General features: G+C 41.6%; 1 protein-coding gene across 2 annotated transcripts; it reads right to left on the bottom strand.

Annotated features, from left to right (window-relative positions):
• Window positions 1–23486, bottom strand: SUDS3 (SIN3A corepressor complex component SDS3). Of its 2 annotated transcripts, none has more exons than XM_086623311.1 (12): window positions 23321–23486; window positions 21425–21494; window positions 20383–20438; window positions 19913–19984; window positions 18140–18159; window positions 17422–17578; window positions 13647–13742; window positions 11687–11748; window positions 10767–10788; window positions 10004–10109; window positions 5599–5683; window positions 1–2249 (listed from the first exon to the last, which is right to left on the bottom strand). In XM_086623311.1, exons 1-12 carry the CDS (start codon window positions 23484–23486, stop codon window positions 2151–2153), a joined length of 1011 nt encoding a protein of 336 aa, XP_086479437.1. In that variant the 3' UTR covers window positions 1–2150. The 2 variants fall into 2 exon arrangements, with proteins under 2 accessions (XP_086479437.1, XP_086479436.1); XM_086623310.1 differs by having other exon boundaries at window positions 13647–13777; window positions 17424–17578.
• Window positions 23487–25257: the final 1771 nt, after the last annotated feature.

Genomic DNA, 25257 nt, shown 5'->3' with positions numbered 1-25257 from the left:
GAATAGGGATGGTGAGCAGATGATGTTGATTCAGATTAAGATGTGGTGTTGCAGCTATACAATTAAGCTTACACAATGCACACCTATACCATGCCTGGCTCTAAGAGAGCTGCTGCACTTCCACACTTCTGCTAATACCATTAAAGTTACCCCAAAACAGATAACATCTCAGCAGCAGAGACGTCACCTGCTGTTAGCAAGTTGGCAAAATAGCTCCCCAAAATCGAACCAAAGCTCCCAGCTGTTTTCACAAACAGATATATTGGTAAAATGATACAGGTAGGAAATAAATCCTGCTATTTACTTAGCACTTCTTATAATAAGAGTTATGATGTTCATTTTAAGGCTCAGTGACAAATCCTGTTTGGTACATCATCACCTTATTAAAAACCTGTCACATGTGCAGAGAATGATAAGTTATATTAGGTATGCTGTTAACTTGACAAAACACAGCCTGCTGCTTTCCACCTGCCTAACGCTGCATCAACCACGGCACATTTTCAAGGGGTGGGAAACAGACACCCTCTGCTTTCCTCACCAAAGCTCCAGATCCAGTTGAAACTCTAAACACAGTAAAAATAGGTAAGGTGTCTCAGCCACAATGGCAACACAGCAGAAACTGAGTCATAACACTCCATTCCAGATCCATGTACGTACATCAAGTTATCGGGATGTGACTGCCACCCAACTGCAGCAAGTAAAAGAAATGGAAACAGTCGTTTAAAATACTCCATTTATCCAGATATGAAAGAAAGGCTCGACTGATGCTGAACAAGAAGGCAGTTCAAAAGCAAAAACAAAAATTGCCTCAAAGTGACAGATATTGATAAAGGCAGAAATTACAGCTTTTTGTCCAGTAATCAAAAGGAGCACAAAGTTCTTTTGCGTCAAACGCAAAGATCTGACAGTTTTGCCAGTGCACCGTGTAGTTCAGTCACACATGGTATTGGTGGTTTCAGCCACCAGCAAAAGACTGGGAATAACACAGGAATGCCAGAGGCAGATCTTTAAGCATCTTGGAAGGGAGTACATTAATGTCATCACTTGAGCGCTTTCACTTGTGCTATGGGAGGGGAAGTGTTGAAACTCAGTGTTATCTCCAGTAATTAAAATACCCTTCAAAGGGAAACCTCTGCATGACATTGTAGGGAATGAAGGTTTCAGCTATACACCAAGAGCATGTCAATGCCACTTTCTACTCTGTACCAGGCTTCTTCGGAAGATACACCAGATCCAGTATCTTCTGTCAGCAGGATTTCAGCATGACCTGTTACTCTAAGCAGTGGTAAGGAAAATGAAATTTACCTTTTGTCTCTCTACATGTATGAGTGGTTATACTCACACATATCATTCACCTAGTCTTGCTATCTGCAAAGGCCAGTTAATTAATCCTTTGGTTTACGCTCATCCACCTATTTCAGAAAATCTACTTCAGCAAATAGACATACTCTTTGCTTGTTCATTGAAGGGTTTTTTAATGTGAAGAGAAACAGAAGCTTCTGATTAACCACGTGTGACTGCTTAACTACACTGAAATCAACTCCATTTTCAGCAGTTTCTAAGCTGTTCAGACTTTCCTAAAAAAAGCCTCAGCGCTCAAGTCTTTAAACAGTTCGTCCAATAAAGCTGATGTCGTATACCAGGTATTACAGACGCATCTCTTAGCTGCAGCTGAAAGCTGGCAAGGTTAATCTCCTTTTGCCCAACATACCGAGCCTTGCAGGAAAACAAAACTAAAAAGAATGAATAACCTCAGGTCTTGACAAGCAAAGTTTCTTCCGTTGGTCTGATTCAAAACATGTTACGTTGTTTTCAGCATACGAGTCCCATCTATGCACCATGAAACGACGATGAAAAAAGTATGATGCAAAGTCTTCTTAAATAGTCACCCAAAATATAAAGAAAGCATACAGAAACTTGATGCAAAATCCAGAAACAGTCCAGGGCAGTGCTTGGGTACCACTAAAGATTTAAGGACTACTGGGGATTATGTGGCCAGCCACAAACTGTCTCGTAAGAGGTCATGACAGTGTTCTCTGCTGCTAAGATGAGTGAACAGACTGCCATTCCCCATTAAAGGGTTGTCTATCGGTTTAAAAAAAAAAAAAACAAGACAAAAAAACCCAAAACCACCAAGGAAGAGCATACAGTCATGCAGCTGATCGTCGTCGAATCACAAAAACACCTCGCTGCAGCTGTCCCAGATAAATTCGCATTTTTGTGCTGTCACTGGTTTTTCTCACCCAGATCTGCATGAAAGAAAAAAAGAAAGGGAGGGGCAGGGAGATATATTGGGGAGAAAAAGAGAAAAGCCACAGTAAGCAACGGGCAGCTAAATAAGTCCAGGTATTCTTACTGCTATATCTGAACATCTCCGTTACTCAGGGATTTAGCTTAAGCCCTTCTCCCTCCCCACATTACACATTTGCAACCTGAGCAGAAAACGAAGTAAGGTTTCTAACTTTACCACCTTCACTTCCTGCTCAAAACAGTCATCAAGAAAAATTACTCGTTCCCAGCATCATCAGGAAAGCAAGTTTCCTCCTGCTACAGTTTGCAACAGAACTCTGGCATTAAGCTTTACCTAATCAAGAATAAGTCTCTCTAGATCCACAGATCATAAAATTACCTATCCTGGGATTTGCCCAGACAAGTAACTATTAGTCAAACGAAAAGCTTATTCTGATTTTGTTCAGTGAAGCATTTCTCACAATGTATTAAATAAATTGTAGCTGAAGATAAAAGGGCCTCTCAAACACCTGCATGGAAGAATTCATGTCACTTGGTGATATACAGTGTGTTTCAAAGGACAAATTGCTCCCATGGAGGCAGCCACTCAGCATTTCTAAAAAATAGAAATCACTTCCAAGAAGTTTAGACCCAAGTACCTGTACTTTAAAAATCAATTCTGAGCAAAACTCCTCTGCATTTTATCATTCACTGCATTTAAATATATTTAAATAAATGCATGGAAAATAAGAGTTATCCAGCTCTTAGTGCAAGAGTATTTTAGGACACAAGACCAAAATTTCCTACTGCAAAACACTATAAAGTTAGTGCTGGCATGAGATTTATCCAAAACTTCTTTTTTAGTTATCATATTAGCTGCCAGCTGGCCTGGCAGATTGATTTAACTCTAGTGTTTTAATTTTAAGTTGACTTTACTAGCAGAAGCCCTCGATATAAAATAAATTAAGTATTTGCCCGCATTTGTACTTATTTCTCTAGAAAAACTAGAATGCACCTTCATTGGTAGTCATCTCTCCACTGCAACATTTCCAAGAATTTCGTATGTTTTACTAACCAAAAGAATTCTTACATCTACAAACTCCGAGGAACTGTACAGAACAACAAACGTACCATTTTACATTCTCCCACGAGACGACGGAACGGTATCCTTCTCTTGCTAAAGTTAGCTGTTTTGTTAAATTCCATTTGATGGAAAATTAGAACTCAGCTTTAAGTGACAACAGTGAAAACTTATTAACACTAAGATGTGCCACACAGTTCAGAAAAACAAAAGAATCAAGACGTATTCTGAACTTGAAACTGACACTTTAGACCTACCAAGTGTTTTGCGATCAGAAGATAACGTTTATTAATCCTAAAGAACTGAAAGAGATGGTGAACAGAAGCAACAACATCCATCCCTGAATTTCTTTTATTCCTAGACTGTAAAAGAAAAATACGTTTCCTCCTTTTTTCAACGTCGAGCAAACTGAGATTGCTGAATAAACTCATGGGAATAAAAAAAAATTTCCTGCACGTACTGAAGAGTTTATTGTCAAAAGGCAAATTATTTCACTGGTTCCATGCACTTGGCCAATGATTTCCACCAATGCAGCATTTGATGCACAGTTTCCACGGAAATCACATTGAAAGTAATAGAAATGTATTTTGTTTAGATCTAAACACATCATCAAGTTTTGAAGAATTTGGGTTTGGGAAGATTCAGTTTGTTTTTTAAGGGGGATCACCAAAGCTCAGACCATGTCAGAGAGGCCCACAGCCAACTACAAAATTCAAACCCAGTTTAAGAAAATTGATTTAGACCTTCATATGAACAAAGATGCCTCTGATACATCGTTAACTACTTCCTTTCCCCAGTCACAAAAAGGCAACTGTATGCCATAAGGTCGCTGATGTTTCTTAGTTAAGTCTTTTCCCTTTCAGCATTAACGGAAATGCTGGTGGGGAGACACTGTGCAAATATTGTCGGAAAAGTTCTTTTGAATAACTTGACTTACTTTAGAAACACTATCAACTTTTGACTCCAGTCTACAAATTAGAGACCTCAAATCTAGGTCTGCCTTCTAGTTCCCAAATTCAAGCAGGACCCATAGGATCACAGTTTGGCACCCACGCTTTTGAACCTGTGATGAAATCTGAGATGCGCACGTTGTGCTCGTAAGAGAACACCACCTCATTCCAGTACCCGTTAAGTATTTATCTCCCTTGGCTTTACCTTGTTGTTTGCCTTGTGATGGTTCCGTACAACTGCCTCGCCTCATCCCCAGTCTGTCTCAAAAAACCCCACAGAACTAACCCAAAACCTATTGTCTTGTTTAAAGCGGAATTCATGCGATTGTAATTAAGGGATTTCGTTTCTTTCAGGTTTCAGGTAAGATGCTCCCAAAAGATTGAGTATTCATGTTGTAAGTTAAGAGTAATAACTTTAATCAAATGAGCAGTTTTAATGCTAATGCTTCCATTAGCACGCTACTACTACTTTATCTAAACAACCGTCCGTTGAGCGTAACAACTGTTACTGCAAGGAGAACAGTTGTGATACAAAGCACATCCCATATGCAACTCATTTCGTTGAAAATAAAATATTTTCCCTTAGCAGCCAAAACAAATTAAAGTTACTTTATTGGCTGATTGAAGACAAGTGCATTCAAGTCTGTAATTTCTTTCCTCAAAGTGTCTGGAATCTGCAAACAAAGAACAAACTGCTCCCTTTGCCCAACTGATGCACTGCTCGAGCACTAAGCTTATTTTACAGCAAGATTCTCATCAATCTCCGGCACGCACCTCTCCTCGCCTGCTTCTCTAAGCCTTAATCATTAGCCACAAGGAAATTGTCTCAGATAAATGACTCACTTGCCCTGTCTCCCAGGCAGGTGATGAATGCTGCCAGCTTACTGCACTCAGGTTAGCAGGAAGAATTTTCTCCCCTTACAACAGCTAAATTTGGTAACAAAATTATTCCTCATCCTCTTCTGGATTCCAAACAGGATTTTCTTTTTTTTTTAATTTTACATTAATAACAACTGTGTACATATATTCTTGAAATAATGGAAATGGAACTTATGAACGCAGTGCCAACGAGATGCAACATGCCAGTTCTTCCCATTCTGCCTGCCAAACTACCACTCGCAAAATGCAGGATCATTCTTTAGAAACACAGCAAGTCTCTTCTCATGGCAAGAAGAGATCTCTCCACCCAGTTTTACCTTGGGTTCAGCTTCTTTAGACACCAGACAGCTACATCTTTTCTGAAAGCAACGCTGCTTTTCCTAGTCTTTACAGCTGTCTGCCTGCCTACGCTGAGCCACGGCTTTCCCCCCTCCCATGAAAAACAACGCAGCCCACTACCTCGTTGGCGCCCACAGAACTGATCACACAGCTGATCTTCGTGTTCTCTTTTGACTCCAGGTAAATAGCCTGGCTCTTGTGGTACCTGCAAAAATTAAAAAAAAAAAAACACAAAAACACCAACACACACATGAAACCATTAGCTGTCCAAAGACTGAGAAAAGAAGCAGTAATAAGATTGATAAAGCTCGGATTCCACAAGCATTTGCACAGAGTAAATGAAGTCTGTCTTTCCTTCCACACCATTTTCCCCATCTTCAACCAACACAGCGGGTGGTCTGATTCTACACACACACTTTGCATTTAAATGGTGTTTCAGAATGCACGAAGCTCCCTCAATCCACATTCCATCCTGCAGGCAGATTACCGAAAACAGGTTTCACATCTGACAGAGGGAGGGGCAGAGCATGGAGCCACAAGGTAAGAGAACACTGACGGACAACAAGCCCACGCTTCAAGAGTTAATCAAACCAGCCTTCCACATTTCAGACACAGGATGGATTTTAGAAGGCAGCTCCATATTATGCTTGACAAAATGTGACAGAGCAAATCACAGATGCTCAAGTTATCCACGTTCCCCAATACAAAATCACTAGCACACCAAGTGACTGGCACTCAATCAGTGCAGTCTATGTACTGCTTAAACAGAGACCTCAAGCTTCCAATACTGTCTTATTTTATTAAAATACCCAAAACCAGGAAGTGACAGGTAACTGTTTCTGTTAAAAGCTGTACGTACCTGCCATAAGGAGGCTGTGTCTCAGCACATCCATTTTTTCCCCTTTTAGACCATATTTTAGTCATGCTGTATATTTTTCTTAGCACATTTCATATAAAACAAAGTAAAAACTTTGAAATCCGTAACTCTGAGTTGCTTGATTTGGTGGTCTCGCTGTCTTCGCAGAGCGTGTTTCCGGTGAGTGCTGCAAAGTGTGCCAGACAGAACTCCCCAGTTTCTGTTTATCCTGCCTGCGAGAGTTCCACAGGCAGAACTAATTATACCGAAATGGATTATTTGTAAGTAAATAACCTTCATCAAGAGAACACCAAAACGCTTTATAGTTACAGAAGCATAACTACATGTCCACCTTTACCCTAATCAAGATGTGCTTCGTATTCAACTGGGCAATTCACATTCCAGAATCACTGCAGAGATTCCCCCAGTAACTACTCAGTATGCAACGCCCTGCAGTCTGATTGGCTGACAGCCATTTGTCAAAATGCATGAATTTGCATAATCTTCACAGTTATTTCTACAACAACCATACTGTAAATATGGAAGTCTTCCAATAGTTTCTTCTGTAATCTCTTCCTACTGGCTCACGTACTCAGAGTTTTCACACTGCTTGCCAGTAACGAGAACGAGAGCGTCAGCTTTCAGCCTTCCAAACATACTAATTACCAACGGGTGAGGAAAACCCAAATCCTGAAACCTTTAGACACTTGTGCCCAACCATTATTCCCTCTCCCTCATTTTAACAGAAAGGATGTCAGTGGCCTTCAGGGCAATTCAGTAGCAGCAATGATCTGAGCTAAAAATCTCCTTTTACTGAGCCCAGATGATCACTGATCGATAGAAAGGAACAGTATAAAGCTGCTACAAACCAGACCTAAGATGAGACATAAAAATCTCAAGTGATATCTGTGCCTGCACAGACAGAATCATAGAATGGTTTGGGTTGGAAGGTACCTTCAAGATCATCTAGTTCCAACCCCCCTGCCATGGGCAGGGAAATCCTCCACTACACCAGGTTGTCCAAAGCCTCATCCAACCTGGCCTTGAACACCTCCAGGGATGGGGCATCCACAACTTCTCTGGGCAACCTGTTCCAGTACCTCACCACCCTCAATGTAAAGAATTTCTTTCTCATATCTAACCTAAATCTCCCCTCTTTCAGTTCAAATCCATTGCCCCTTGTCCTATCACTACACGGCCTTGTAAAAAGTCACCCGGAGCCTTCTCTTCTCCAAGCTGAACAAATAATTTTTAAGATAATTAAATAATTTTTCCACGCAAGGGTGTTTCTTCAACATTTGATTGCCAGGGAATTCCAAAGCTAATGACACACACGAAGCTTGCTTCAGCCCCTGGCTTTCACACCACAAGTTACTGTCCATCAGTAAATCTCTTAACTGTGCACAGAAAAGGCAAGGTAGCAAGTCAGTTCAGCACTTTTTCATCAAGGAGCTCTCAACGGCCTCCTGCTCCGAGCACGCAGAGACGCGGGTCAGCTGGAGGCACAGTAGCCTGGAAGGTCTCAGTTACACACCCAAGTCTCATCTTTTTGCCAGGTTTATACACCCACATGGGAACAGAGGCGTGGAACAGAGGAGAGTACTTCAGACGAAACACGCAATGGAATTTAAGTTGGCTTTCAAGAGAAGGGAAGTCTCTAACAATTCTTGCTTTTGCAGTAGGTAAAATACACCACCATACTGACAAGTGAAGCGAGCAGAAATAATTCCACTTTCTGCTACAAAATAGTTTGCTGAAAGGCCAAGATTTTCAACTGCATCTCCATCAGAAGATTGAAAGAAATCACTCTGCATTATTGTATGCAGACAAAGCTAAAAGCAAAAAGATGGTTGTTTTACAGCGAACTGTATTTTAGGATCTGATGGAGGGGCATGGAGCAAATTGAGGATAAAACCTGAAGTCTAACTCCACATCTATCTGGAACTCCACTTTGGAGACATGTTTGTGAAATGTCTCTGCAAGACCGGAGGGAGTCCATTACTAGCCTTAAACATTCACTACTTTGAGATAATGGTCCTTCATGGCTGCTGTCAGGAAACGGAGAAAGCAGTCACTCCTGAGCTGCCAGTTTTACTATTTTTGGTGCATGCAAGCAGCTACAGCCTTAACACACCTTAGAAAAAATTACCCTCCCACTATCGAGAGTTACTTCATTATTTAAAAATACCAGCTGCTTTGCACAAGTATTATTACTATCAATCAAAAATATCTAAGCAAGAATATTACAGCCAAAAAAAGTAAAATACTTATCTTAAAACAGTGTGAGAACAAGGAGACCAGTAAAGGCAACAGCTGGAATTCCTGAGAGTGAGACCCCCACGACAATTGAACTCAGCAAGATAAAAATATGTTCGTGTTTCACATCACAACTAGACACCTTTCAGAGAGAGTTTGTGCTTTTGAGAGATTCATCTGGGCTCACTGAAGCTCTCCAAGGTTTAAATTTGGTGGGAGCTTGGGAGCTTTACTGACACAATACTCCAGATCCCATCTTTTTTTTTTCCACTTATGCAACTTTTCACAGTACTCTACATGCTTAAAAAAATTCTGAAGAACAGTTTATTCATCCAAATATATCCTAGAGGACAGTCACTTTACAGAAAACAATTATGAAAGCAAATAAAGAACTTCATGAATTTGTGAAATGATAAGCAGCCTGTTCAGTTCATGTCTGCTTTATGCTTCACAGAAGTTTAAGTGCCAGGCAGCACCTTTTATCACAGTTGCATACATTGAATCCTTGACGGAACCTCACTGTCAGAAGACTAGCAGACAAAAAAACTGACCAACTGTACGAGACAGCTGTCGTGTAGAAAACAAGCTTCACACTTATTGTCTTCCGTGATAAAATTACAACCTTGTCACTTGTTATTTTGAGCCACCAGAACACCAAAGTGGGCAACAGATAAGCATAGGACTTGCAAATTGCTTTCTGCTCAAGGAGTACTAGATTGTCCCCTTGATTATCCAGTTTTGCATGTCTCATGGATTAAGTTTAAGACTCACTAAGACTTCTCTGCAAAATTCAGTATTTTCCTTGCTTTTTGTGAGGCTTGCCCAGCTATATGCCCATAAAACTTAACAGACCTAAATCCAATCAGCAATTCTGAAGTTGTTTCTCCCATGTGGGTTTGATCTTTAAAGGTTATTTGGGTTTGTTATTGGAAACATTTTTCATTCTTCTCATCTGGTGCACAACATTTCTTCTGCCACCTGGTGGAACGATGGGCCAGTGTTCCACAAAACGGAACACCACGACTGTGAACACTGCTGACACCACTGTACCTGCAATCACGGCGTATCTGTAGCCTAGGCTGATGGGCTTCACAGCTACATCACACTACATCTGCTGATGGCTCTCTTACTTAACACCAGGTTTGACAAAAATCTTTCCCTAAGTGTCACAGTGTGCACAACTGACTCCATGGAAAAGATTTATTTGAGCCAGTAGTTACTCCTGACAGTCCATGAGGTCTAAACACTCCATTGTCATTTCTGATTTACCGAAGTCACAACGATTAGCCCTTGGAGGAAGTGGCTAACCTCTGCCCAAGAATTCTTATATCAAAGCAATTTCTCTCCATGGTCTTTTATCTCCTCACTAGACAACACTCAGACTGATTAAAACAGATATTTACCAGGACTTACCATCTCTTATCATAGTAGAGTTTTCCATCTTCTATCCGGGCTTCAAACCGCTGCGCTGGAGACTCTGCTGGTGTAGCCGGGAGGTGTTCGGGAGAGGAAGGAGAGGCTGAGAACAGGAGAGAGACTGTGTTTAAAGACCAGCATGTGTCCATCACACAGTAGCACATCTGACTGCAGAACTGTAATTAATAATGTCATCTTAAGCAGAAATAATAAGCACAAAAAGCTACGAACTCAAATTTCCATCAGAAAAATATTCTCTATTGGCATGAATAATTCAACCTCTGCCTTGAGTATATAAATGACAACATTTACTGAAACAGCTGAAAAAATCTTGATAAGTAGGTGATAAGACACTCTGTCTTGAAATAAAGTGTACAGACTCATCTAGTGAGCTGAGTGCATAAACCCATAAGTTCTCAATCCCTCCACCAACCTAACAAGCAGGCAAGCTGCCCAGATGCATCTGAATATAATGGAGAAACCTCTTTACACAGCTGGATTTTTCCATGCTCAAATGTTTCAGCCACCAAAGATGCATATACCTCCCTTCCCATCCCTGACAAACTTCAGAACAGATAAGAGACTCCACAAAGCACCCAATTCAGCACAGTAGCTACGCAAAGAACAGCAATTACACAGTCAAAACAATTATACAGTCAAATTACACAGTCAGCAATTATACAGTCAAAAAGACCACAGTGTAATTCTCTGTTCAAAACAGCATGACTGTGAACAAGTTCCAATGCAACTCTTAACTCACCTGGTCTCTTGGGTGATTTAAGCTACATGGAAAGAGAGCAAAGAAGGGTTAGAGATCTGACATGAGCCATGCAGTCTGCAGTAATAATTTCAGATAGTCTTACTTTCCATAATCTAAATTATTTTTTTAAAAATGTACTGTTAACTGGCATAACACGTCACCAGAAAAGCATGCTATAAATAGCCAAAGGCGTAGGTAATCAGTATCATGATACAAAAGGTCTACAAACTGAAGTTCAGAGCATTCAGATAATCCACTAAAGTCAAAACCAAACCCATCCAACACGCTATATTTTTGAACATGACCCAACATTTCTCAGGGTACATGAAATACAGGAGATAAATCATGAGACAAACCTCAAGAGCTGGCACAAAAAACATGCTGCACTACCATCCTCGAAAGCCTTAATAAGCAGCCTCTATTATAAGAAATTAGATAAGCCTTAAAGTGTTTCGCAAGAAACCAATAAGGTACTAAAATCTAGAAAAACTATAAACTTACACACTTTATCCTGTCTGGTTTGCTCAAGTTCTGCGACAGTGGGGAGAAAAAACCACCTCTAAACAACAAAAAAACCACCCCACTCTAAGGCTGAACACAGAGGCAGCCTGTGATCTCACAGAAAGACACGTTAACATCTGTTCAGCCGTGTCCTTACGATAGCTCATCACTTGCTTCAGACAAAAGCTAACATTTTTAGATGACAGTCATTTTAATTAGGTTAATTAAACCTATTAAAATAAAAAGGAGGAGATACCATCTTGCCAAATCTTTTATAGTGTTACATCAGAAAGCCTACTGGGATGAAATAGTCCCACATATCAAAAAGAAACATAAACCAGAGAGCTCTGTTCTCCTCAGGGGAAAGCATAAGCTCTCCCTTCAAAACAAAGAAACACAAATCAAGCAATAATCCCTACCTTATTCAGTGTTCTCAGGTCCTCCATTATCTGCTCATCAGTCAACAAATAATTCAGCTGAGGTATCCAGAATTAAGGCTCCGTAAGCTCTTGACAAGCAAGGCTAAAAATTAAAGGTCAATGACATTTCACTTGACTAAATGTAAGCCAAAAGGTTTCTGTAAAATTGCCAAAGATTTTCCTAAGTGTCATACTTGAGCTTTTTTTGTCATATTAATAAATACTAGTCCATCTCCACAAAGCCTCATATTCAGCAGCAAATAGAGTGCAAAATCATTCTAACTTATTCAGACACAACCATCAATGAAAAACCTTTAGTGCATTGACATTTACTTCACGGAGGCATCAATAGTGTTTTCAGCGTTTTTCATCTTGTGTTTCTGTAGAGAACAAGCTGGGAGCTGAAACACAAGAGACTCGCTTCAGATTTTGAAGATCAGTCCCACCCAAACCTAGGAGAAGAAAGTCAGCATTTTGCAACTTAGTAAGGAGGAATAGAGAGAGAGGGAGGAGAGAGGTAAAACCTCATCAAAAAAAATTAAAAAAAGAACAAGAAAACAAAGCCAGAAGCACAAAACATATCCTCGTGTGGATGAGGATAAATAAAAGCCTACAATTCGCCCGAAAACAACAACAAAAAAATCTCAAAACATGTAAGTTAGTGTTTCAGAGCCTTATTAGAGCTCCGCTATCCGACTGTGTAGTTTCATGATTGCATCTTCCTACTTCCCTTTTCCACGGCTCCTCTCATTTCCACACAAGAAAAACCTGAGTGCATAAAAGGAAAACAATACCCAGACGAAGCAGTGGACTCTCTCTCCAGCTTTAATCTCCAGTTTTTCTTCAAAACAGCTGTTAAGTCAAAAGTATTCCAAGTATTAAACTAAAGTTAACAATTGCTAGGCTGTATTTTAAGGATTTCGGTTCTGGTGGACTTGAATCCTCTCCCCAGTGAGGAAAGGCAGACATAGAGTTTCGTACTGTGGCTGCTGTACCATGCTCAATTAGCAGGTCATGTTCACTGGGAAACTCATTTATATTGGATGAGATAGGGGCACTAATAAATAGATTTTTTTCTTCCCCTGAAAGAGTGAACAGAATCTCCAGCCAGAAAGAGGTTAATTAAAACTGGGGATGCTTGTGACTATCCCGCATGAACTCTGGAAGTTCAAGGTTTGATATCGCCTTCACCAAATGTGAGTCACTCACAAGTCGCAAGGTAAGGTTTTTTAATCTAATTTAAGCCATACAACTTGGTATCTAATAAGCCTCTGCAAAGCAAATATCATTGCCTTCCTTTCCAGGTGAATTTAATACCCAAACAGAAGTGCCTATCATCACAGAGGAGCTAAAAACATTTCCAGAAGCCAAGGAACATTTTAATTAAGAAACACGCAACAAGGCAGAAGAGAAGGATTACGTATACATGTTTTTCTCTCTCTCGTGATATATGAAAACAGATGGATTTTCATCTGGATTAGAGATCTGAAGCCTTTATCAGAAAAGGAAAAACTCTTTTGATATGACAAATATGATCTTTCTGGCAAACATTTTATCACATCTTGAAATGAGAAAAGCTTTGGCTCATGTATAAAGCCGTTTACTATCTATGGAACCAATTACCTCAGCATTTATATATAACGTTCTTCTAAAGTTTTTCCTTTGTGAAAAAAAATTGCGTGAAGAATTCAAGCTATTCTCACCAACAAAAAAAAAAAATCAAATAAATTATCACACAACACTGAAGTTGAAGTTAGGATGCCAAGGGATCTCCAAAGACTGGTGGTGGTACATTAGTTTATCACACATTATACATGACGAATTCTGCTTCAGCATTTCCTGGATTAAAATTGGATCCTAGAGCCTCATTTCGTTTTCCTTCCTGTACAAAACAGCACAGATACAAGCAGCATGCTGGCTTCAGATACAATAGCCCTCCAATGACTCTCTAAAAGGATATCAGGGGCAGGTTTCCTCCTCTTGTCTGGGATAGGAACCGGATCATTTGGTCGTCGCCTCAGTTTCCTCGTCATAATAGGCTTCACTTCCATTGAATCTGTAGAATAATGAAGTTGGAGAGTTGATAAGACCAGAGGGAAGGGAGTAAGAAGCAGCACCTTTCTACACAAGGAAAATAATCTTTCCTCTTTCATACAGAAAATTGGATTTTTTTGGTAATAGCTTCCAGCATCCAAGCTGGAACTGCTGACAGTGAACACAAGTTCTCTTTCATACTAGGTCACTGTTCAGCAACGGCGTCGCGATGCCATGGTTACAGTCTTGGTGGGCTGGAAGTGGCACAGCTGGTTTGGGGGCACTTTACAGCTCCTTCAGGGACAGATAACCAGCACAACGATGCTAAAAGGATTCAGGGCAAATTTCTTCAATGTTAATGTGACCCGCTTTGAAAAGATCATTTAAAAAAGCAAAGTTCATGGAGTTCTTTGCTAACAGAACTCGGATAGTTAATAGCAGGTAAAACATCAACTACAAATCAACTGCTCTTCTTGTCTTCAAGCTGGAAAAACAGCTTTGTCAAAGGAATACAGATAATTGCTGCATTCAAGACTGACACAAGTCTGCTGGAGTGATTTTTCAACACAAACAGTATTTAATTTCAAATTATCTAAAAATGTTTCAAATAATGATTAATGAAATAACTAATAACATGCAGAGCAGCAGCTGACAGAAAATAAGTTGCAGCATATACACTGGGGAAAAAGAAAAAAATCTGTTTAAAAATTGAAACACAAGTCTTCTCACCAAGAAGTAATTATCTGAAATTAGTTTGTCCACATGTCTACAGGTAGTCTTAACTGAAATAATTTACTCAAACTCTCACAGATCATTCCTTAATTTATGAAGGCATCTTGAACTGGCAAGCAAAGGACCACGTCTTAAATGCTAAACACATCTCACCTCTCCTTCTATGTGCTAAGAATTATTCACTCATCTTTAAGTACACCTGAGTCCCACCCTAGGCAGCGCTGAAGTCTATGAAGCCTCTTTGGCTCCCTCTAGATGCTAAAACCTGGAGCAGCTGCACATGTTCGGAATACACCCAACTACTCCTCATCTCCACGGTGAACAAGGATGACAACACTGCACATCGAGGGAACAATATGATGATTAAAACTTTAAAAAAAAATTTAAAATGAAGTGCCATCCACTGAGCGTATGCCAAAGGAAACCTTATCTCTAGCCCTAACCATCCCAACACAAGAAGGACATGGAGCTACTGGAGCGGGTCAAGAGCAGTGCCACGAAGATGATTCTGGAGCACCTCTGCTATGGAGACAGACAGAGAGTTGGGGCTGTTCAGCCTGGAGAAGAGAAGGCTCCGGGGTGATCTTATAGCAGCTTTCCAGTACCTAAAGGGGGCCTACAGGAAAGCTGGAGAGGGGCTTTTTACAAGGGCGTGTAGTGATAGGACAAGGGGCAATGGATTTAAACTGAAAGAGGGCAGATTTAGATTAGATATAAGGAAGAAATTTTTCACTCAGAGGGTGGTGAGGCACTGGCACAGGTTGCCCAGAGAAGTTGTGGCTGCCCCATCTCTGGAAGTGTTCAAGGCCAGGTTGGATGAGGCTTTGGGCAACCTGGTGTAGTGGAAGGTGTCCCTGCCCATGGCAGGGGGGTTGGAACTAGATGATCTTTGAGGTCCCTTCCAACCCAAACCATTCTATGATTCTGTGATTTTATGATTCAAAGCTGAATTTGAAAAACTCTGAACACCAATAGCCCTGCAGACACTAAAAACGTAACTCACTGTGTTGAACGTAAGTTGTTCTTCTCGCTTTTTAAGACCTACTCACAAGAGCCTCAGAAGAGTGTCTGGCACACTTACTCAAGGCAATATGCAGCCGAGAAGGCTTTTTCTCCTTTTTAAAAATTAGTTTCAAGGGAGTTGTCACAGAGCTATTATCTATATTGCTTAAAATGTGATTAAGGCAGAGAGATCAATTTTCTCCTTTTTATCTTAGCATCCTGTATCTTAAAATTGCAACAAGTCAGCTAAAAGTCACACCAAACAAATTTTCAGAAAAATAAAGTTTGAGATGCTCACATTTACTGTTAAACATTTGAAGAACTTTGAGATTCTCAAGACATCAATGAAAACTTAGAAAGGAAGTTTTGAACAGCCACTAAAGCACCAATACATCTGACCCAAAACACATTATGGCATGAGGCTTAGCAGACAAGAACCACACTACTCAATACTCCAGAACAGCAGGCAACTATTTTCACCTAATGAAACTGCAACACTCACAGACCAGCCTACTCATCAGGCTGCTAACTTGCATTTTTGCATACACTGAACTTCCATAGGTTTTAAAAACCATCTGGCCAACATCAGTTCCAGTATTCTTATTTCTTAGCTTCCAGCGCATGCTCCCAACAAAATCCTTTCCTTCTAAAGAAATAGCATTGCATTTCTGCTGGTCTGGAAGGCAGGAGATACGGGAGGGCTAACGCACACAGAGCGGATCTCTTCTCCACTTGCCTCTTGCTCGAGTTGTACTTGACGAAACAGCTCGTCTCTTCAGGACTCACAACAATGGGGGGACACAATTCCCTGAAGAGGCTTAATTTGGTCCCCAAATCAGACTACTAAATACTTCTTTTTACCCCTCCTCAGTCTCCCTTTAACTCCGCAAATCTGGATCCTGATCTTAACAGCTGTCCCACTGATAGAGAAATGGGATTCCTTTGGACTCCTGGAACACTGGTACGCAGATTTCCAAAGGTAACATCCAGTCAGATCCTGATCCACTACTGAAAATCTGCTTACAAGATTAGTACTGCATCCCAACTTAGTAGCCAACAGGCCCAGGCATAAGATGACAATAGGAAAGTTAAGGCTAAGGCACAGTTTGTAAGATCAGACTAGATCAGGCAAACAGCATAGCTCAAGATGCTTTCCAGACCAGACAGTTTGTACAAAGCCAAGAGCACTCCTCAATATGTCCAAACAGGTTTTAATTCTCACTTCTGGATACTAATTAAATAATTATCTTACAGAACTTCTGTAGATACTATGTAGGAAACATATACAAGGTCTAACTCATGGACAGGTCACAGCAATACAACAAACATTACCTGTCCATGAAGTGAGGGAGTTGCTCTTAAAAAGAGAATCAAACCAGACTTTCGGTTCAGTACCACAGCAGCACAATTTCAGAAGCAGGTTAATTACCCCCCTACTTAGCTCCACTGTGTCAATTACTGCAAAGAGCACCAAGGGTACCAACTGGTCTCACAAAAGAAATCTGTCCATTTAATGTGCATTTTCTAGAGTCTGGACACAAATGTAGCTCACAAACCTATTCAACCTATTTCAACCTTCAGCGTTTGCCTTTCTTGACCATCTGTTCCTGGAGAAACAAGGACACAGCTTACAACCTGGCACCACTGGTTATGTCAATATTTGTGGCTATCAATAGTTTTACTGCCAGATCACAGGAACTAAAGAAGCTCCTTTTCCTGCATGTAAGAAAGCCCATGCACTCTCTGCTTCGCTGCCACCATTTTGATTAGTAATTCAGGTCACTGAATTACGAACTGCTTTCTCCATTAAAAGATCATCAATTTGTGTTCCACATCTGTTGGCATTTGGAAAGCTTTAAAGCCTTCTACCTGTCTATACAAAGCAGCATTGCTACACTTGTATATTTTTCTCCTAAGCTGTAGCAGAGTGGACAAGACGAACGACAGATGCCTATCTTGGTTTTTACCTCCTGTTAATTCCATGGTTAGCTTTTCATTCTCAATCATCTTCTTTTTCTCTTCCAATTCTGCAATCAAATTTTCCTTCAGCTCGATTTTCTTATCTTCAAACTCCTTTGCTGCTGCCTTCTTTTCCTTGACGTAATTTTTTTCCACCTGATCAGTCTAACGCAAACCAAAAGAACAAAAAGGTCAACTAAGGAACCAATGACTCGAGTTGATGATATCACCACAGCTCCTTTCAACTGAGGTACTGATTAGCTTTCAGTTCAAAACTGCAGCCAGTTCTAAAGATTATCGATATTCATAATCAACAGAAAACCACCTAAAAACTACTAAAGTAAGCAGTACTATATCGGAAAAAATCATTATTTTTAAAAGACATTTTAATATTACATATCAAGTCTTTAGCAGAGAGCTCTTCAGATTTATAAACAGCACTGTTCTTTATCAACTTCAATAAGTTTTTTAAACAAGCCAAATGCTCAGCCAGCATACAGCAGCCCAAGAGCAAATATTTCTTTACTTCTATTTTAATGACAAAGTCCAGAAGTTACTTGAAGTAGTACCAACAGTGGGCAGTACTACATCTCAACTGTAATAATGCTAGCTAGAGGAAGAAAATTTCTTTCTTGTGGGAAAACAAGCACAAGTACTAGTTGATGAAACGAGGTTTATATCTATTTATCTAGTTAATATATATTTGGGGAAATTAAGAGTACTTACTTCCAGCTGCAGGAACAGTTCTGAAAGAGAAGAAAGCCTTAATTTATTATCTTCAAAGATGCACAAAATTGCTTCCCTAACATTTGAAGTCATTAAATATTGCAGCCAAGAAAGGCAGTGAACGAAATAGTGTACATACTCATCCAATCTCTACTCTCACTTTGCAGTTTTACGTTGAAAATAAAGTAGCAGTGAAAAAATTCCACAAAAATATATTGTTAATGGAAGTTTTCTACAGATTGTCAACAAGATTTGCAAAGCTTACACAGTAGTATTCCAATCTATTCAGTTCAGCTAGCATTCCCAGCAATAGTAAGCATGCAGTCCATCTTCCTTCCAGTTTAATTACAATCAATTAATACTAGATACAAACTTCCCAGATAGAAGCTTGAAACATATAGCTGAATGTACAGCTGGCAAGAAAATCACAGTTTAAGCTAATTTAATGAATTTCAGCAACGCCTGGTACAGGAGTAATTCTGCAGCTGTGAGAAAATTCAGCTACTTAACCCACACGTGTCTGATTCAGGCTGTTTATGCCCGAGAAAACACGCAGCGAAATAGTTCTGTATCACTGAAGGTTAAGTTCTAACACATGGCAATGATTAGTTCTTAGGCAGGATGGGACTCTTCTCGAGCTTCCTGGAGGACATAATGCCCAAAACAAAGTTTTTACTCAACGTAGTGGCAAGAACAGCAAACTAAGGCACCTGATCAGCCCTCAAGTCATCATATTAAGCTTTGGCAATACCTGAAATAATAAAAACTTCTGTGAAGATCACAGGCTTCAAATACATTTCACAGAAGACTGCAGTAGCAATACTGTACTACTGTGCGTTTTTTTTAGTAATTAAAAAAAACAAGTAGCAAAATAGATACCAGAGATGACAATGACCCAATAATAGTCAAACCTTTTGTTTGCAAAGGACTCTACCAATTGAGCACAGAAGCAGTATTACGGAGGTGACCAAATACAGGTACATCTAAATTGCTGCTTTAATATCTGTGAATTCTGAAAAAAAAAGCAAAACCCTAAAGCTCAAATGGGAAGGAAAACATAAAAGACCATTCTTCCTGTAATACTAAGCAGTTGGATTTTTTTTTTTAATCATAAAATTGAAAGTTATCACCATCTGCCCTCCTGTGGAAAAAACACGTTGCTGCAGCACTTGTCTTCGCCAGCCACAAACACAAGTTTGCAGTTAGTCTTAATTTTATCAAAACAGATTGCAGCTCTGATATGCATGAAATTCATCTCAGAAAGATGGATTCCTGTTAACAAGAAGTTCAATTCCCTTAAATTCCTCAAGCAAATCCTTTACCATCCTCACCTTCCATTCCTGCAAAGAAACAGCACACCCGAAGGTTTCACGCAAGCTGCACAAACGAACGAGCCAAAGTGGGAGACTAAGTTAGGCATGGTGCCAGATAAAAAATTTAAAAAACAATAAAAATGAAATATTTGAATACGGAATATTGAATTTTTTTTTTTTACTCGTGCTGTTTCACACAAATGAAGACTAAAACTGTTTATTAGTGTTTAGTAAACAGCCAGCAATCAATGTTGATGAAGGCAAAAAAAAAAAATTCAAGACAGATTCCATCATGCTTCTCAAAAAAAACCTACACTATGCCCTCGGAAGCAGAAGAACCCTCTGCTCCAGCAAGTTCTTTTTTGCTTTTAAGGTCAGAATTACCACTATTTTTCTTCAAGTGTTATAAAAACTGTTAATTTAAGCTGTATGCAGCACCTTAGAAAGAAATTCCACTCACCTGCATTTCGTATCCTTTCTTTGTACTGCTGGTCCAGCTTTTTCATTCTTTTCTGGTATTCCTGAAGAGTACCTAGTTGAAATAAATTGTGAATTCTCAACAGAATTTTATTTTTTCCATGTGTTAGACTTTCTCAAGGAGCCATACACCACTTGAAATGCAAATACTAATATCTGATATCAGAAAACTACAGTTCTAGTTTGCTTATTTTGATAAGCACGTTCCCTGTTCTTTCAGAAAGCCAACTACTCCTTGTAAGAAATCCTTCAGTACACACAGGCTTAACTACAAGTGTTCAGAGGGAAAAAGGATGGAAAGTGGCTGGCATTTTTCACTAAGCAGCACGACTGAGAGCCACCATTCAGTGAAGGATGCTGCTAACATCTTTCAAACCCTCATCCTTCTATGACCTTTGACAAGTGCTGAAAATTGTTTAGGAAAAACAAAAAGCTACCCTCTTCAAAGCTTACCTTCCTGCAATTGTTGTAACTGCCTCTTCAGAGATGCCAGTTTGTCCTGATACATCCTGCAAAGACAGACAGCACGCAACTTTACTTTGAAAAACAAACACACCCCATTTATTTCACCATCTACTTAGGTAGGTTACAACATGTTTACACAGAATTAAAAACTTTTCAGAAGAACTTCAGGAACTAGAAGGATATTACTCAGATGAAAGGTTATCATTCTGTCTAAAAACCCTGCCACCCCATTGGTTTTACAAGGCACTTAAACCAATTATTTTGGGAACAGTTCCGGGTAAAATAGCATTTTACTTTTTAACTGTCAAAATCTAAAATAACATTTAGATCTACAGACACCATAAACTTTACAACAGAATCATTCTGCCACTTTGTCAAGTCTTAATACTTATGCATTGGCTCCCTACTTAGAGGTCATTTCCTGACGTAGATCTTGACATTATAAAAAAAACCCAAAGTCTATTCCTGGTGCTGTTGCAAACTCGCGTTTCCTTTCTTGCATATCTGTGGTTTAACACAGGCCAAGTCTTCCTAACCTGTATAAAAAACAAGCCTCTGCCAGTAAGCAAGACAAAATACTTCAAATACACCTAAACATCAAGAGAAACTATTTCAAGCCCCCAAAAATCCTGTCTTCTTGGGCAGGACTAGCATTCTGTTGTTTAAGGGATTTTAACAGACGTCGTGCTTTTCGCTTGGCTTATATAAAGTAGATCCTTGATTTTATTTCAAGGATCTGCCTGCAGTGGGATTCATTTGCAGCAAAACTCAGCTGCTCTCAGAAACTCATACTCATTTCTTTGTTCTAAACAGCAGCAGTGATTAGTTTCTTGAATACATATAGAACAGAGCCAGTAACTGAGGGAAGAAGAGATACCAGTATATGGACTCATTACTTATTACATTGAGCTAAGCACTTAAAAACCCCAAACTTGGCCCAAAACATTGCAAAGTTCTATGCAAAAAAAAATATCCCAAACGCCAGATGAACAGAACATGACCTTACTTTTGATTAGAAGGGGCTACTTACTGTTCTTTCATTTCCACAAAGTCCTCTTCCTCATGTTTTGCCAGATCAGTTTCGCTGGCATCCTCAGTGTCTAAATGAGGTACATAATGACTTGTTAAAACTAAAGAAGTATCTAAAAAAAACATAGTAGTACATTATTTAAAAACAAACACACAAAATCCCCAAGCCTCAGGCAATTTAACCTCAAACACACAACCAGACAGGCCTCTGGAGAGATGAACTCAGAAGTGAAATGAACCATCCCACCTCTCTCCTGCCAACGTAAGTTAACCTACGTAAACCCTCTGGTAGCTTTGCAGTGAAGCTCACATCAAGTCTAAACAGCTTCAACTTCAGACAGTCTGGTAACTTCTTCCCAGATTAAGACAACAGGTTGTCCATTAACACTCACACAAAGGTGAGACAGAAACAGTCTAACGACTCTGAAAGACCTCTTCCTTTAGTTTCACCCATGACATAATACACTGTATGGAAAGCAACGTCTGAAACAGCCATAACGTCCTGCATCCTGACTGACCTGCAACCCTCCAAAATGAAAACACTGACCTGATGCTCTTGGGGATGCCCACAATGGTCTTGCTAAAGGTAACAAAGTTACTTGCTGTAATCTGACCTTGACTTCTCAGCTACACGCTGCACGACATTTACACATAACAAAGAGCAGCACGACCATGAAGACGGTCCCAATTTTATGAATAGATAATATAAACTGTAAACAAATTAAACAAGAGCGGGACTGCTAGTTTTCTGCTAGGCTTTTTCAGGCTTCTGAGACATGAGTAGCCAAGAATTCGTTACCTTTCCTCCCCAGGGAGAGGTCAGTGTCCCCAGGCTGGAGATGCAGCAAGCAGGGTACAGCTGTAACGTCTAAAATACAGCTGTAGTTCCAAATTCCATACACTTGGACAGGGGGTACCAGTCCCTTAAATCAAACCTTCCTCAGATTTTTCTTAAACTATGAACAAATGCTTTAAGCTTACATTAAGATAAAATTCAACACACCAAAGATAAATCAAAAAGTTTTAACTGAAAGAAAAAAAACTTGGATGTCTAGGTAACCATAAAGGACTCCTATATCCAGTTCACCGAGTGCAACCACTGGGAGCCCCACACCAACCAGTACACTGCCATTCTTTGTAAGGATCCACAAGTTTGGCTCTGGCATCTCATTCAGGAACGTACCGGACATGATGGAGGACTCCAGCTGACAGAGCAACAGGCACTGTTGAAAGGCAATTCTTCATCTCCCTTATAAGTTATTTTATGGGCCCTACACCCCAGAATACTCTGAGTTTTGCCTCCATTTCCTCTTCTCTATTGCTTTCCTGGTCCTTCTACAAAACTCCTCTCTCCTCTAAAATTCTCTTGCACTCCCTAACTTCTGCCTGCGGTTTCTTCTACCTTAACTGCCTCCTCCTCCCCCCGCCTTCCTCTCACAGAACTATAACCAAGCTTCGTACACCAGACTTCTCCGCAACCTTTCCCCTGTTGTCCGATACAGGCGATCCCATCTCCTCAGCGCTCTCGCCTTCTTTCACTGCCTCTTCTTCACCTGGAAACCACTTCCAATTCCACTTGTCAGCTTTGCTTTCCTACTCTTCCACAGGGAGCTCCAGCAATCTAACAAGCCCCCGTTTTCCTCCCATTTTCTTGCTGCTTCAAACCACTTTTCCACCAAACTCGACCCAAGATTTTCTTCCCCGTTCTCCTCCACCTCCTCAGCGCACTCGTCCCGAGCGGGACCCGCCAATCCGCTGACAGCGCCCTCACTGCCCGCCGTGAGCCCCAGGCTTCTCCCCTCTGCCCCAGCCCCCACTCTTCCGCCCCCTCCCAGGGCACCACGGCCCCCCCGGCCCCTCTCCTCCCCACTCCGGCCCAGCCCGCCACGCCACCGACCCTCATCGGAGTCGCGGGCCCGAGCGCTCCGCTCGCCGTCCTCCTCCTCGGCGCTCTCCAGCTCCTCCTCCTCGTAGTACTCGGGGCCGGGGGGCATGGCGGCGGCGGGCGCCCCGGGCGGTGCGGGGGCCGGCGGCGTGGCAGACACCAGCCCGGCCGCGCTCATAGCGACAGGACGCAGCCGCCGCCGCCGCGAGCCCGCGCCTGCGCTCCGCAGCAGCGCCAGGACCCGCGGCGCCGCTTCCGCTTCCGGGCAACCGCCCCACTGCCGGAACGCCTCCGCCCGGCGAACGCGGCGGGCACCTAAAGTGTGGGGGGTCCTTCGGGGTGGGGAGCGGCGAGGGCCACGGGTTCAAGTCCCGGCCCCGCCGGAGCGGTCCCTTTCCGGGGCACGGGGGGCTTTGCCCGGACCTCGGAGACCTCCGCTCTGCCTCTGTGCCACCAGGATGATCCCATCGGCCGTGAAACACCTGCGTCACAGCACACACACACAGCGGTGCCTCTGCAGGACCGTGCAGTGGTGGGGACGGACTTGTTGACACTCGTACTTCTCTAATTATGATTTCTTTTTTAAATCCAGAAATTACTTCCTTGTTCCTCCATACCCTCAACCAAGCACCACCACGGCACCATGATCTCCCATTCACCCAGGTGAAGCAGTTGCTTCGTGCCAGTGAGCAGCAGCTGTCCTAGAGGAAGTGTCCAAACCCACTGGAAACGCCTGGCATCTGCCGGATAGGGGTTATCCTCCAGACCAGGCACTGCCACAAAACTAAGGGCCAACATACAGATCCTGCAGTCAGATTCACAAGCAGGAACCATTAAATACAGGATCCCACTCCATATTAAAACATCCCAAGCTAAATATTTCACTCAGCTATTTTCCCAGGTGACTTCCCAGCTGGGGAGAACTAATTAGCCTCCTTGCCTCCAGCAGAGCCACACTAAACAGCTGAACAGCTGAGATGCGTTCCTCCAACGCACAACTTACAGACCCACTGGGATACCACGAACACCTAACCAAGCCAAAGGACACAGAATAGGGTTTATCTAAAAGAGGACTGGATTCAGAAACGCCGCAGCGCTTTTCCAAACTCCCTGAACCAGGCTCAGCAGCCAAGGGGAGCACCAGGTCACACTCTCTCCTCTGAAAATAACTGTCATAATGCAGCACATGCACTTGGCTTTCCTGTAGTTCCCCCAAAAGATCTGTTTGCCCTGACTGACAATTTTGAAATTGGGAATGCCCACAGAAAGCATGCCCAATACCTCGTTACGTAACTAGAATCACAGAATCACAGGACAGTTTGGGTTGGAAGGGACCTTCAAGACCATCCAGTTCCAAGCCCCCTGCTATGGGCAGGGACACCTTCCACTACACCAGGTTGCCCAAAGCCCCATCCAACCCAGCCTTGAACACTTCCAGGGATGGGGCAGCCACAACTTCTCTGGGCAACCTGTTCCAGTGTTTCATCACCCTCAGAGTAATGAATTTCTTCCCCATATCTAATGGAAATCTCCCCTCTTTCAGTTTAAATCCATTGCCCCGTGTCCTGTCACTACATGCCCTTGTCCAAAGCCCCTCTCCAGCTTTCCTGTAGGCCCCCTTTTGGTACTGGAAGGCTGCACGTGTAAAGTAAATATTACCTTTTACAGGAGACGAGGCTGAGGCACAGCTAAAAGTCAACACTACCCAGAGCAGTTCCCTGAGCTCCACGTCCCATGTGAGAGCATTTGACTGAGCACACGGGAGACACGATGCCAGAGCTGCTTGCCACCTCGCCGTTGTCAAGTGATGCCGGGTGCTAGGGGCTAGCAGCATCTTGGAAAGCAATCCTGTTACCTCTTCCTTGCTTAGGGCAGCGGCAGCTGGCAGGACTGCCCGTGGCCACAGGGCAAACAGGAAAGGGTGTGGTGGCCGCTGCCACATCGCATGA

Source organism: Tauraco erythrolophus, chromosome 19 (assembly GCF_009769465.1).
Source record: "Tauraco erythrolophus isolate bTauEry1 chromosome 19, bTauEry1.pri, whole genome shotgun sequence".
Classification (NCBI taxonomy): Eukaryota; Metazoa; Chordata; class Aves; order Musophagiformes; family Musophagidae; genus Tauraco; species Tauraco erythrolophus.
This window is presented reverse-complemented; position numbering and strand designations above follow the sequence as displayed.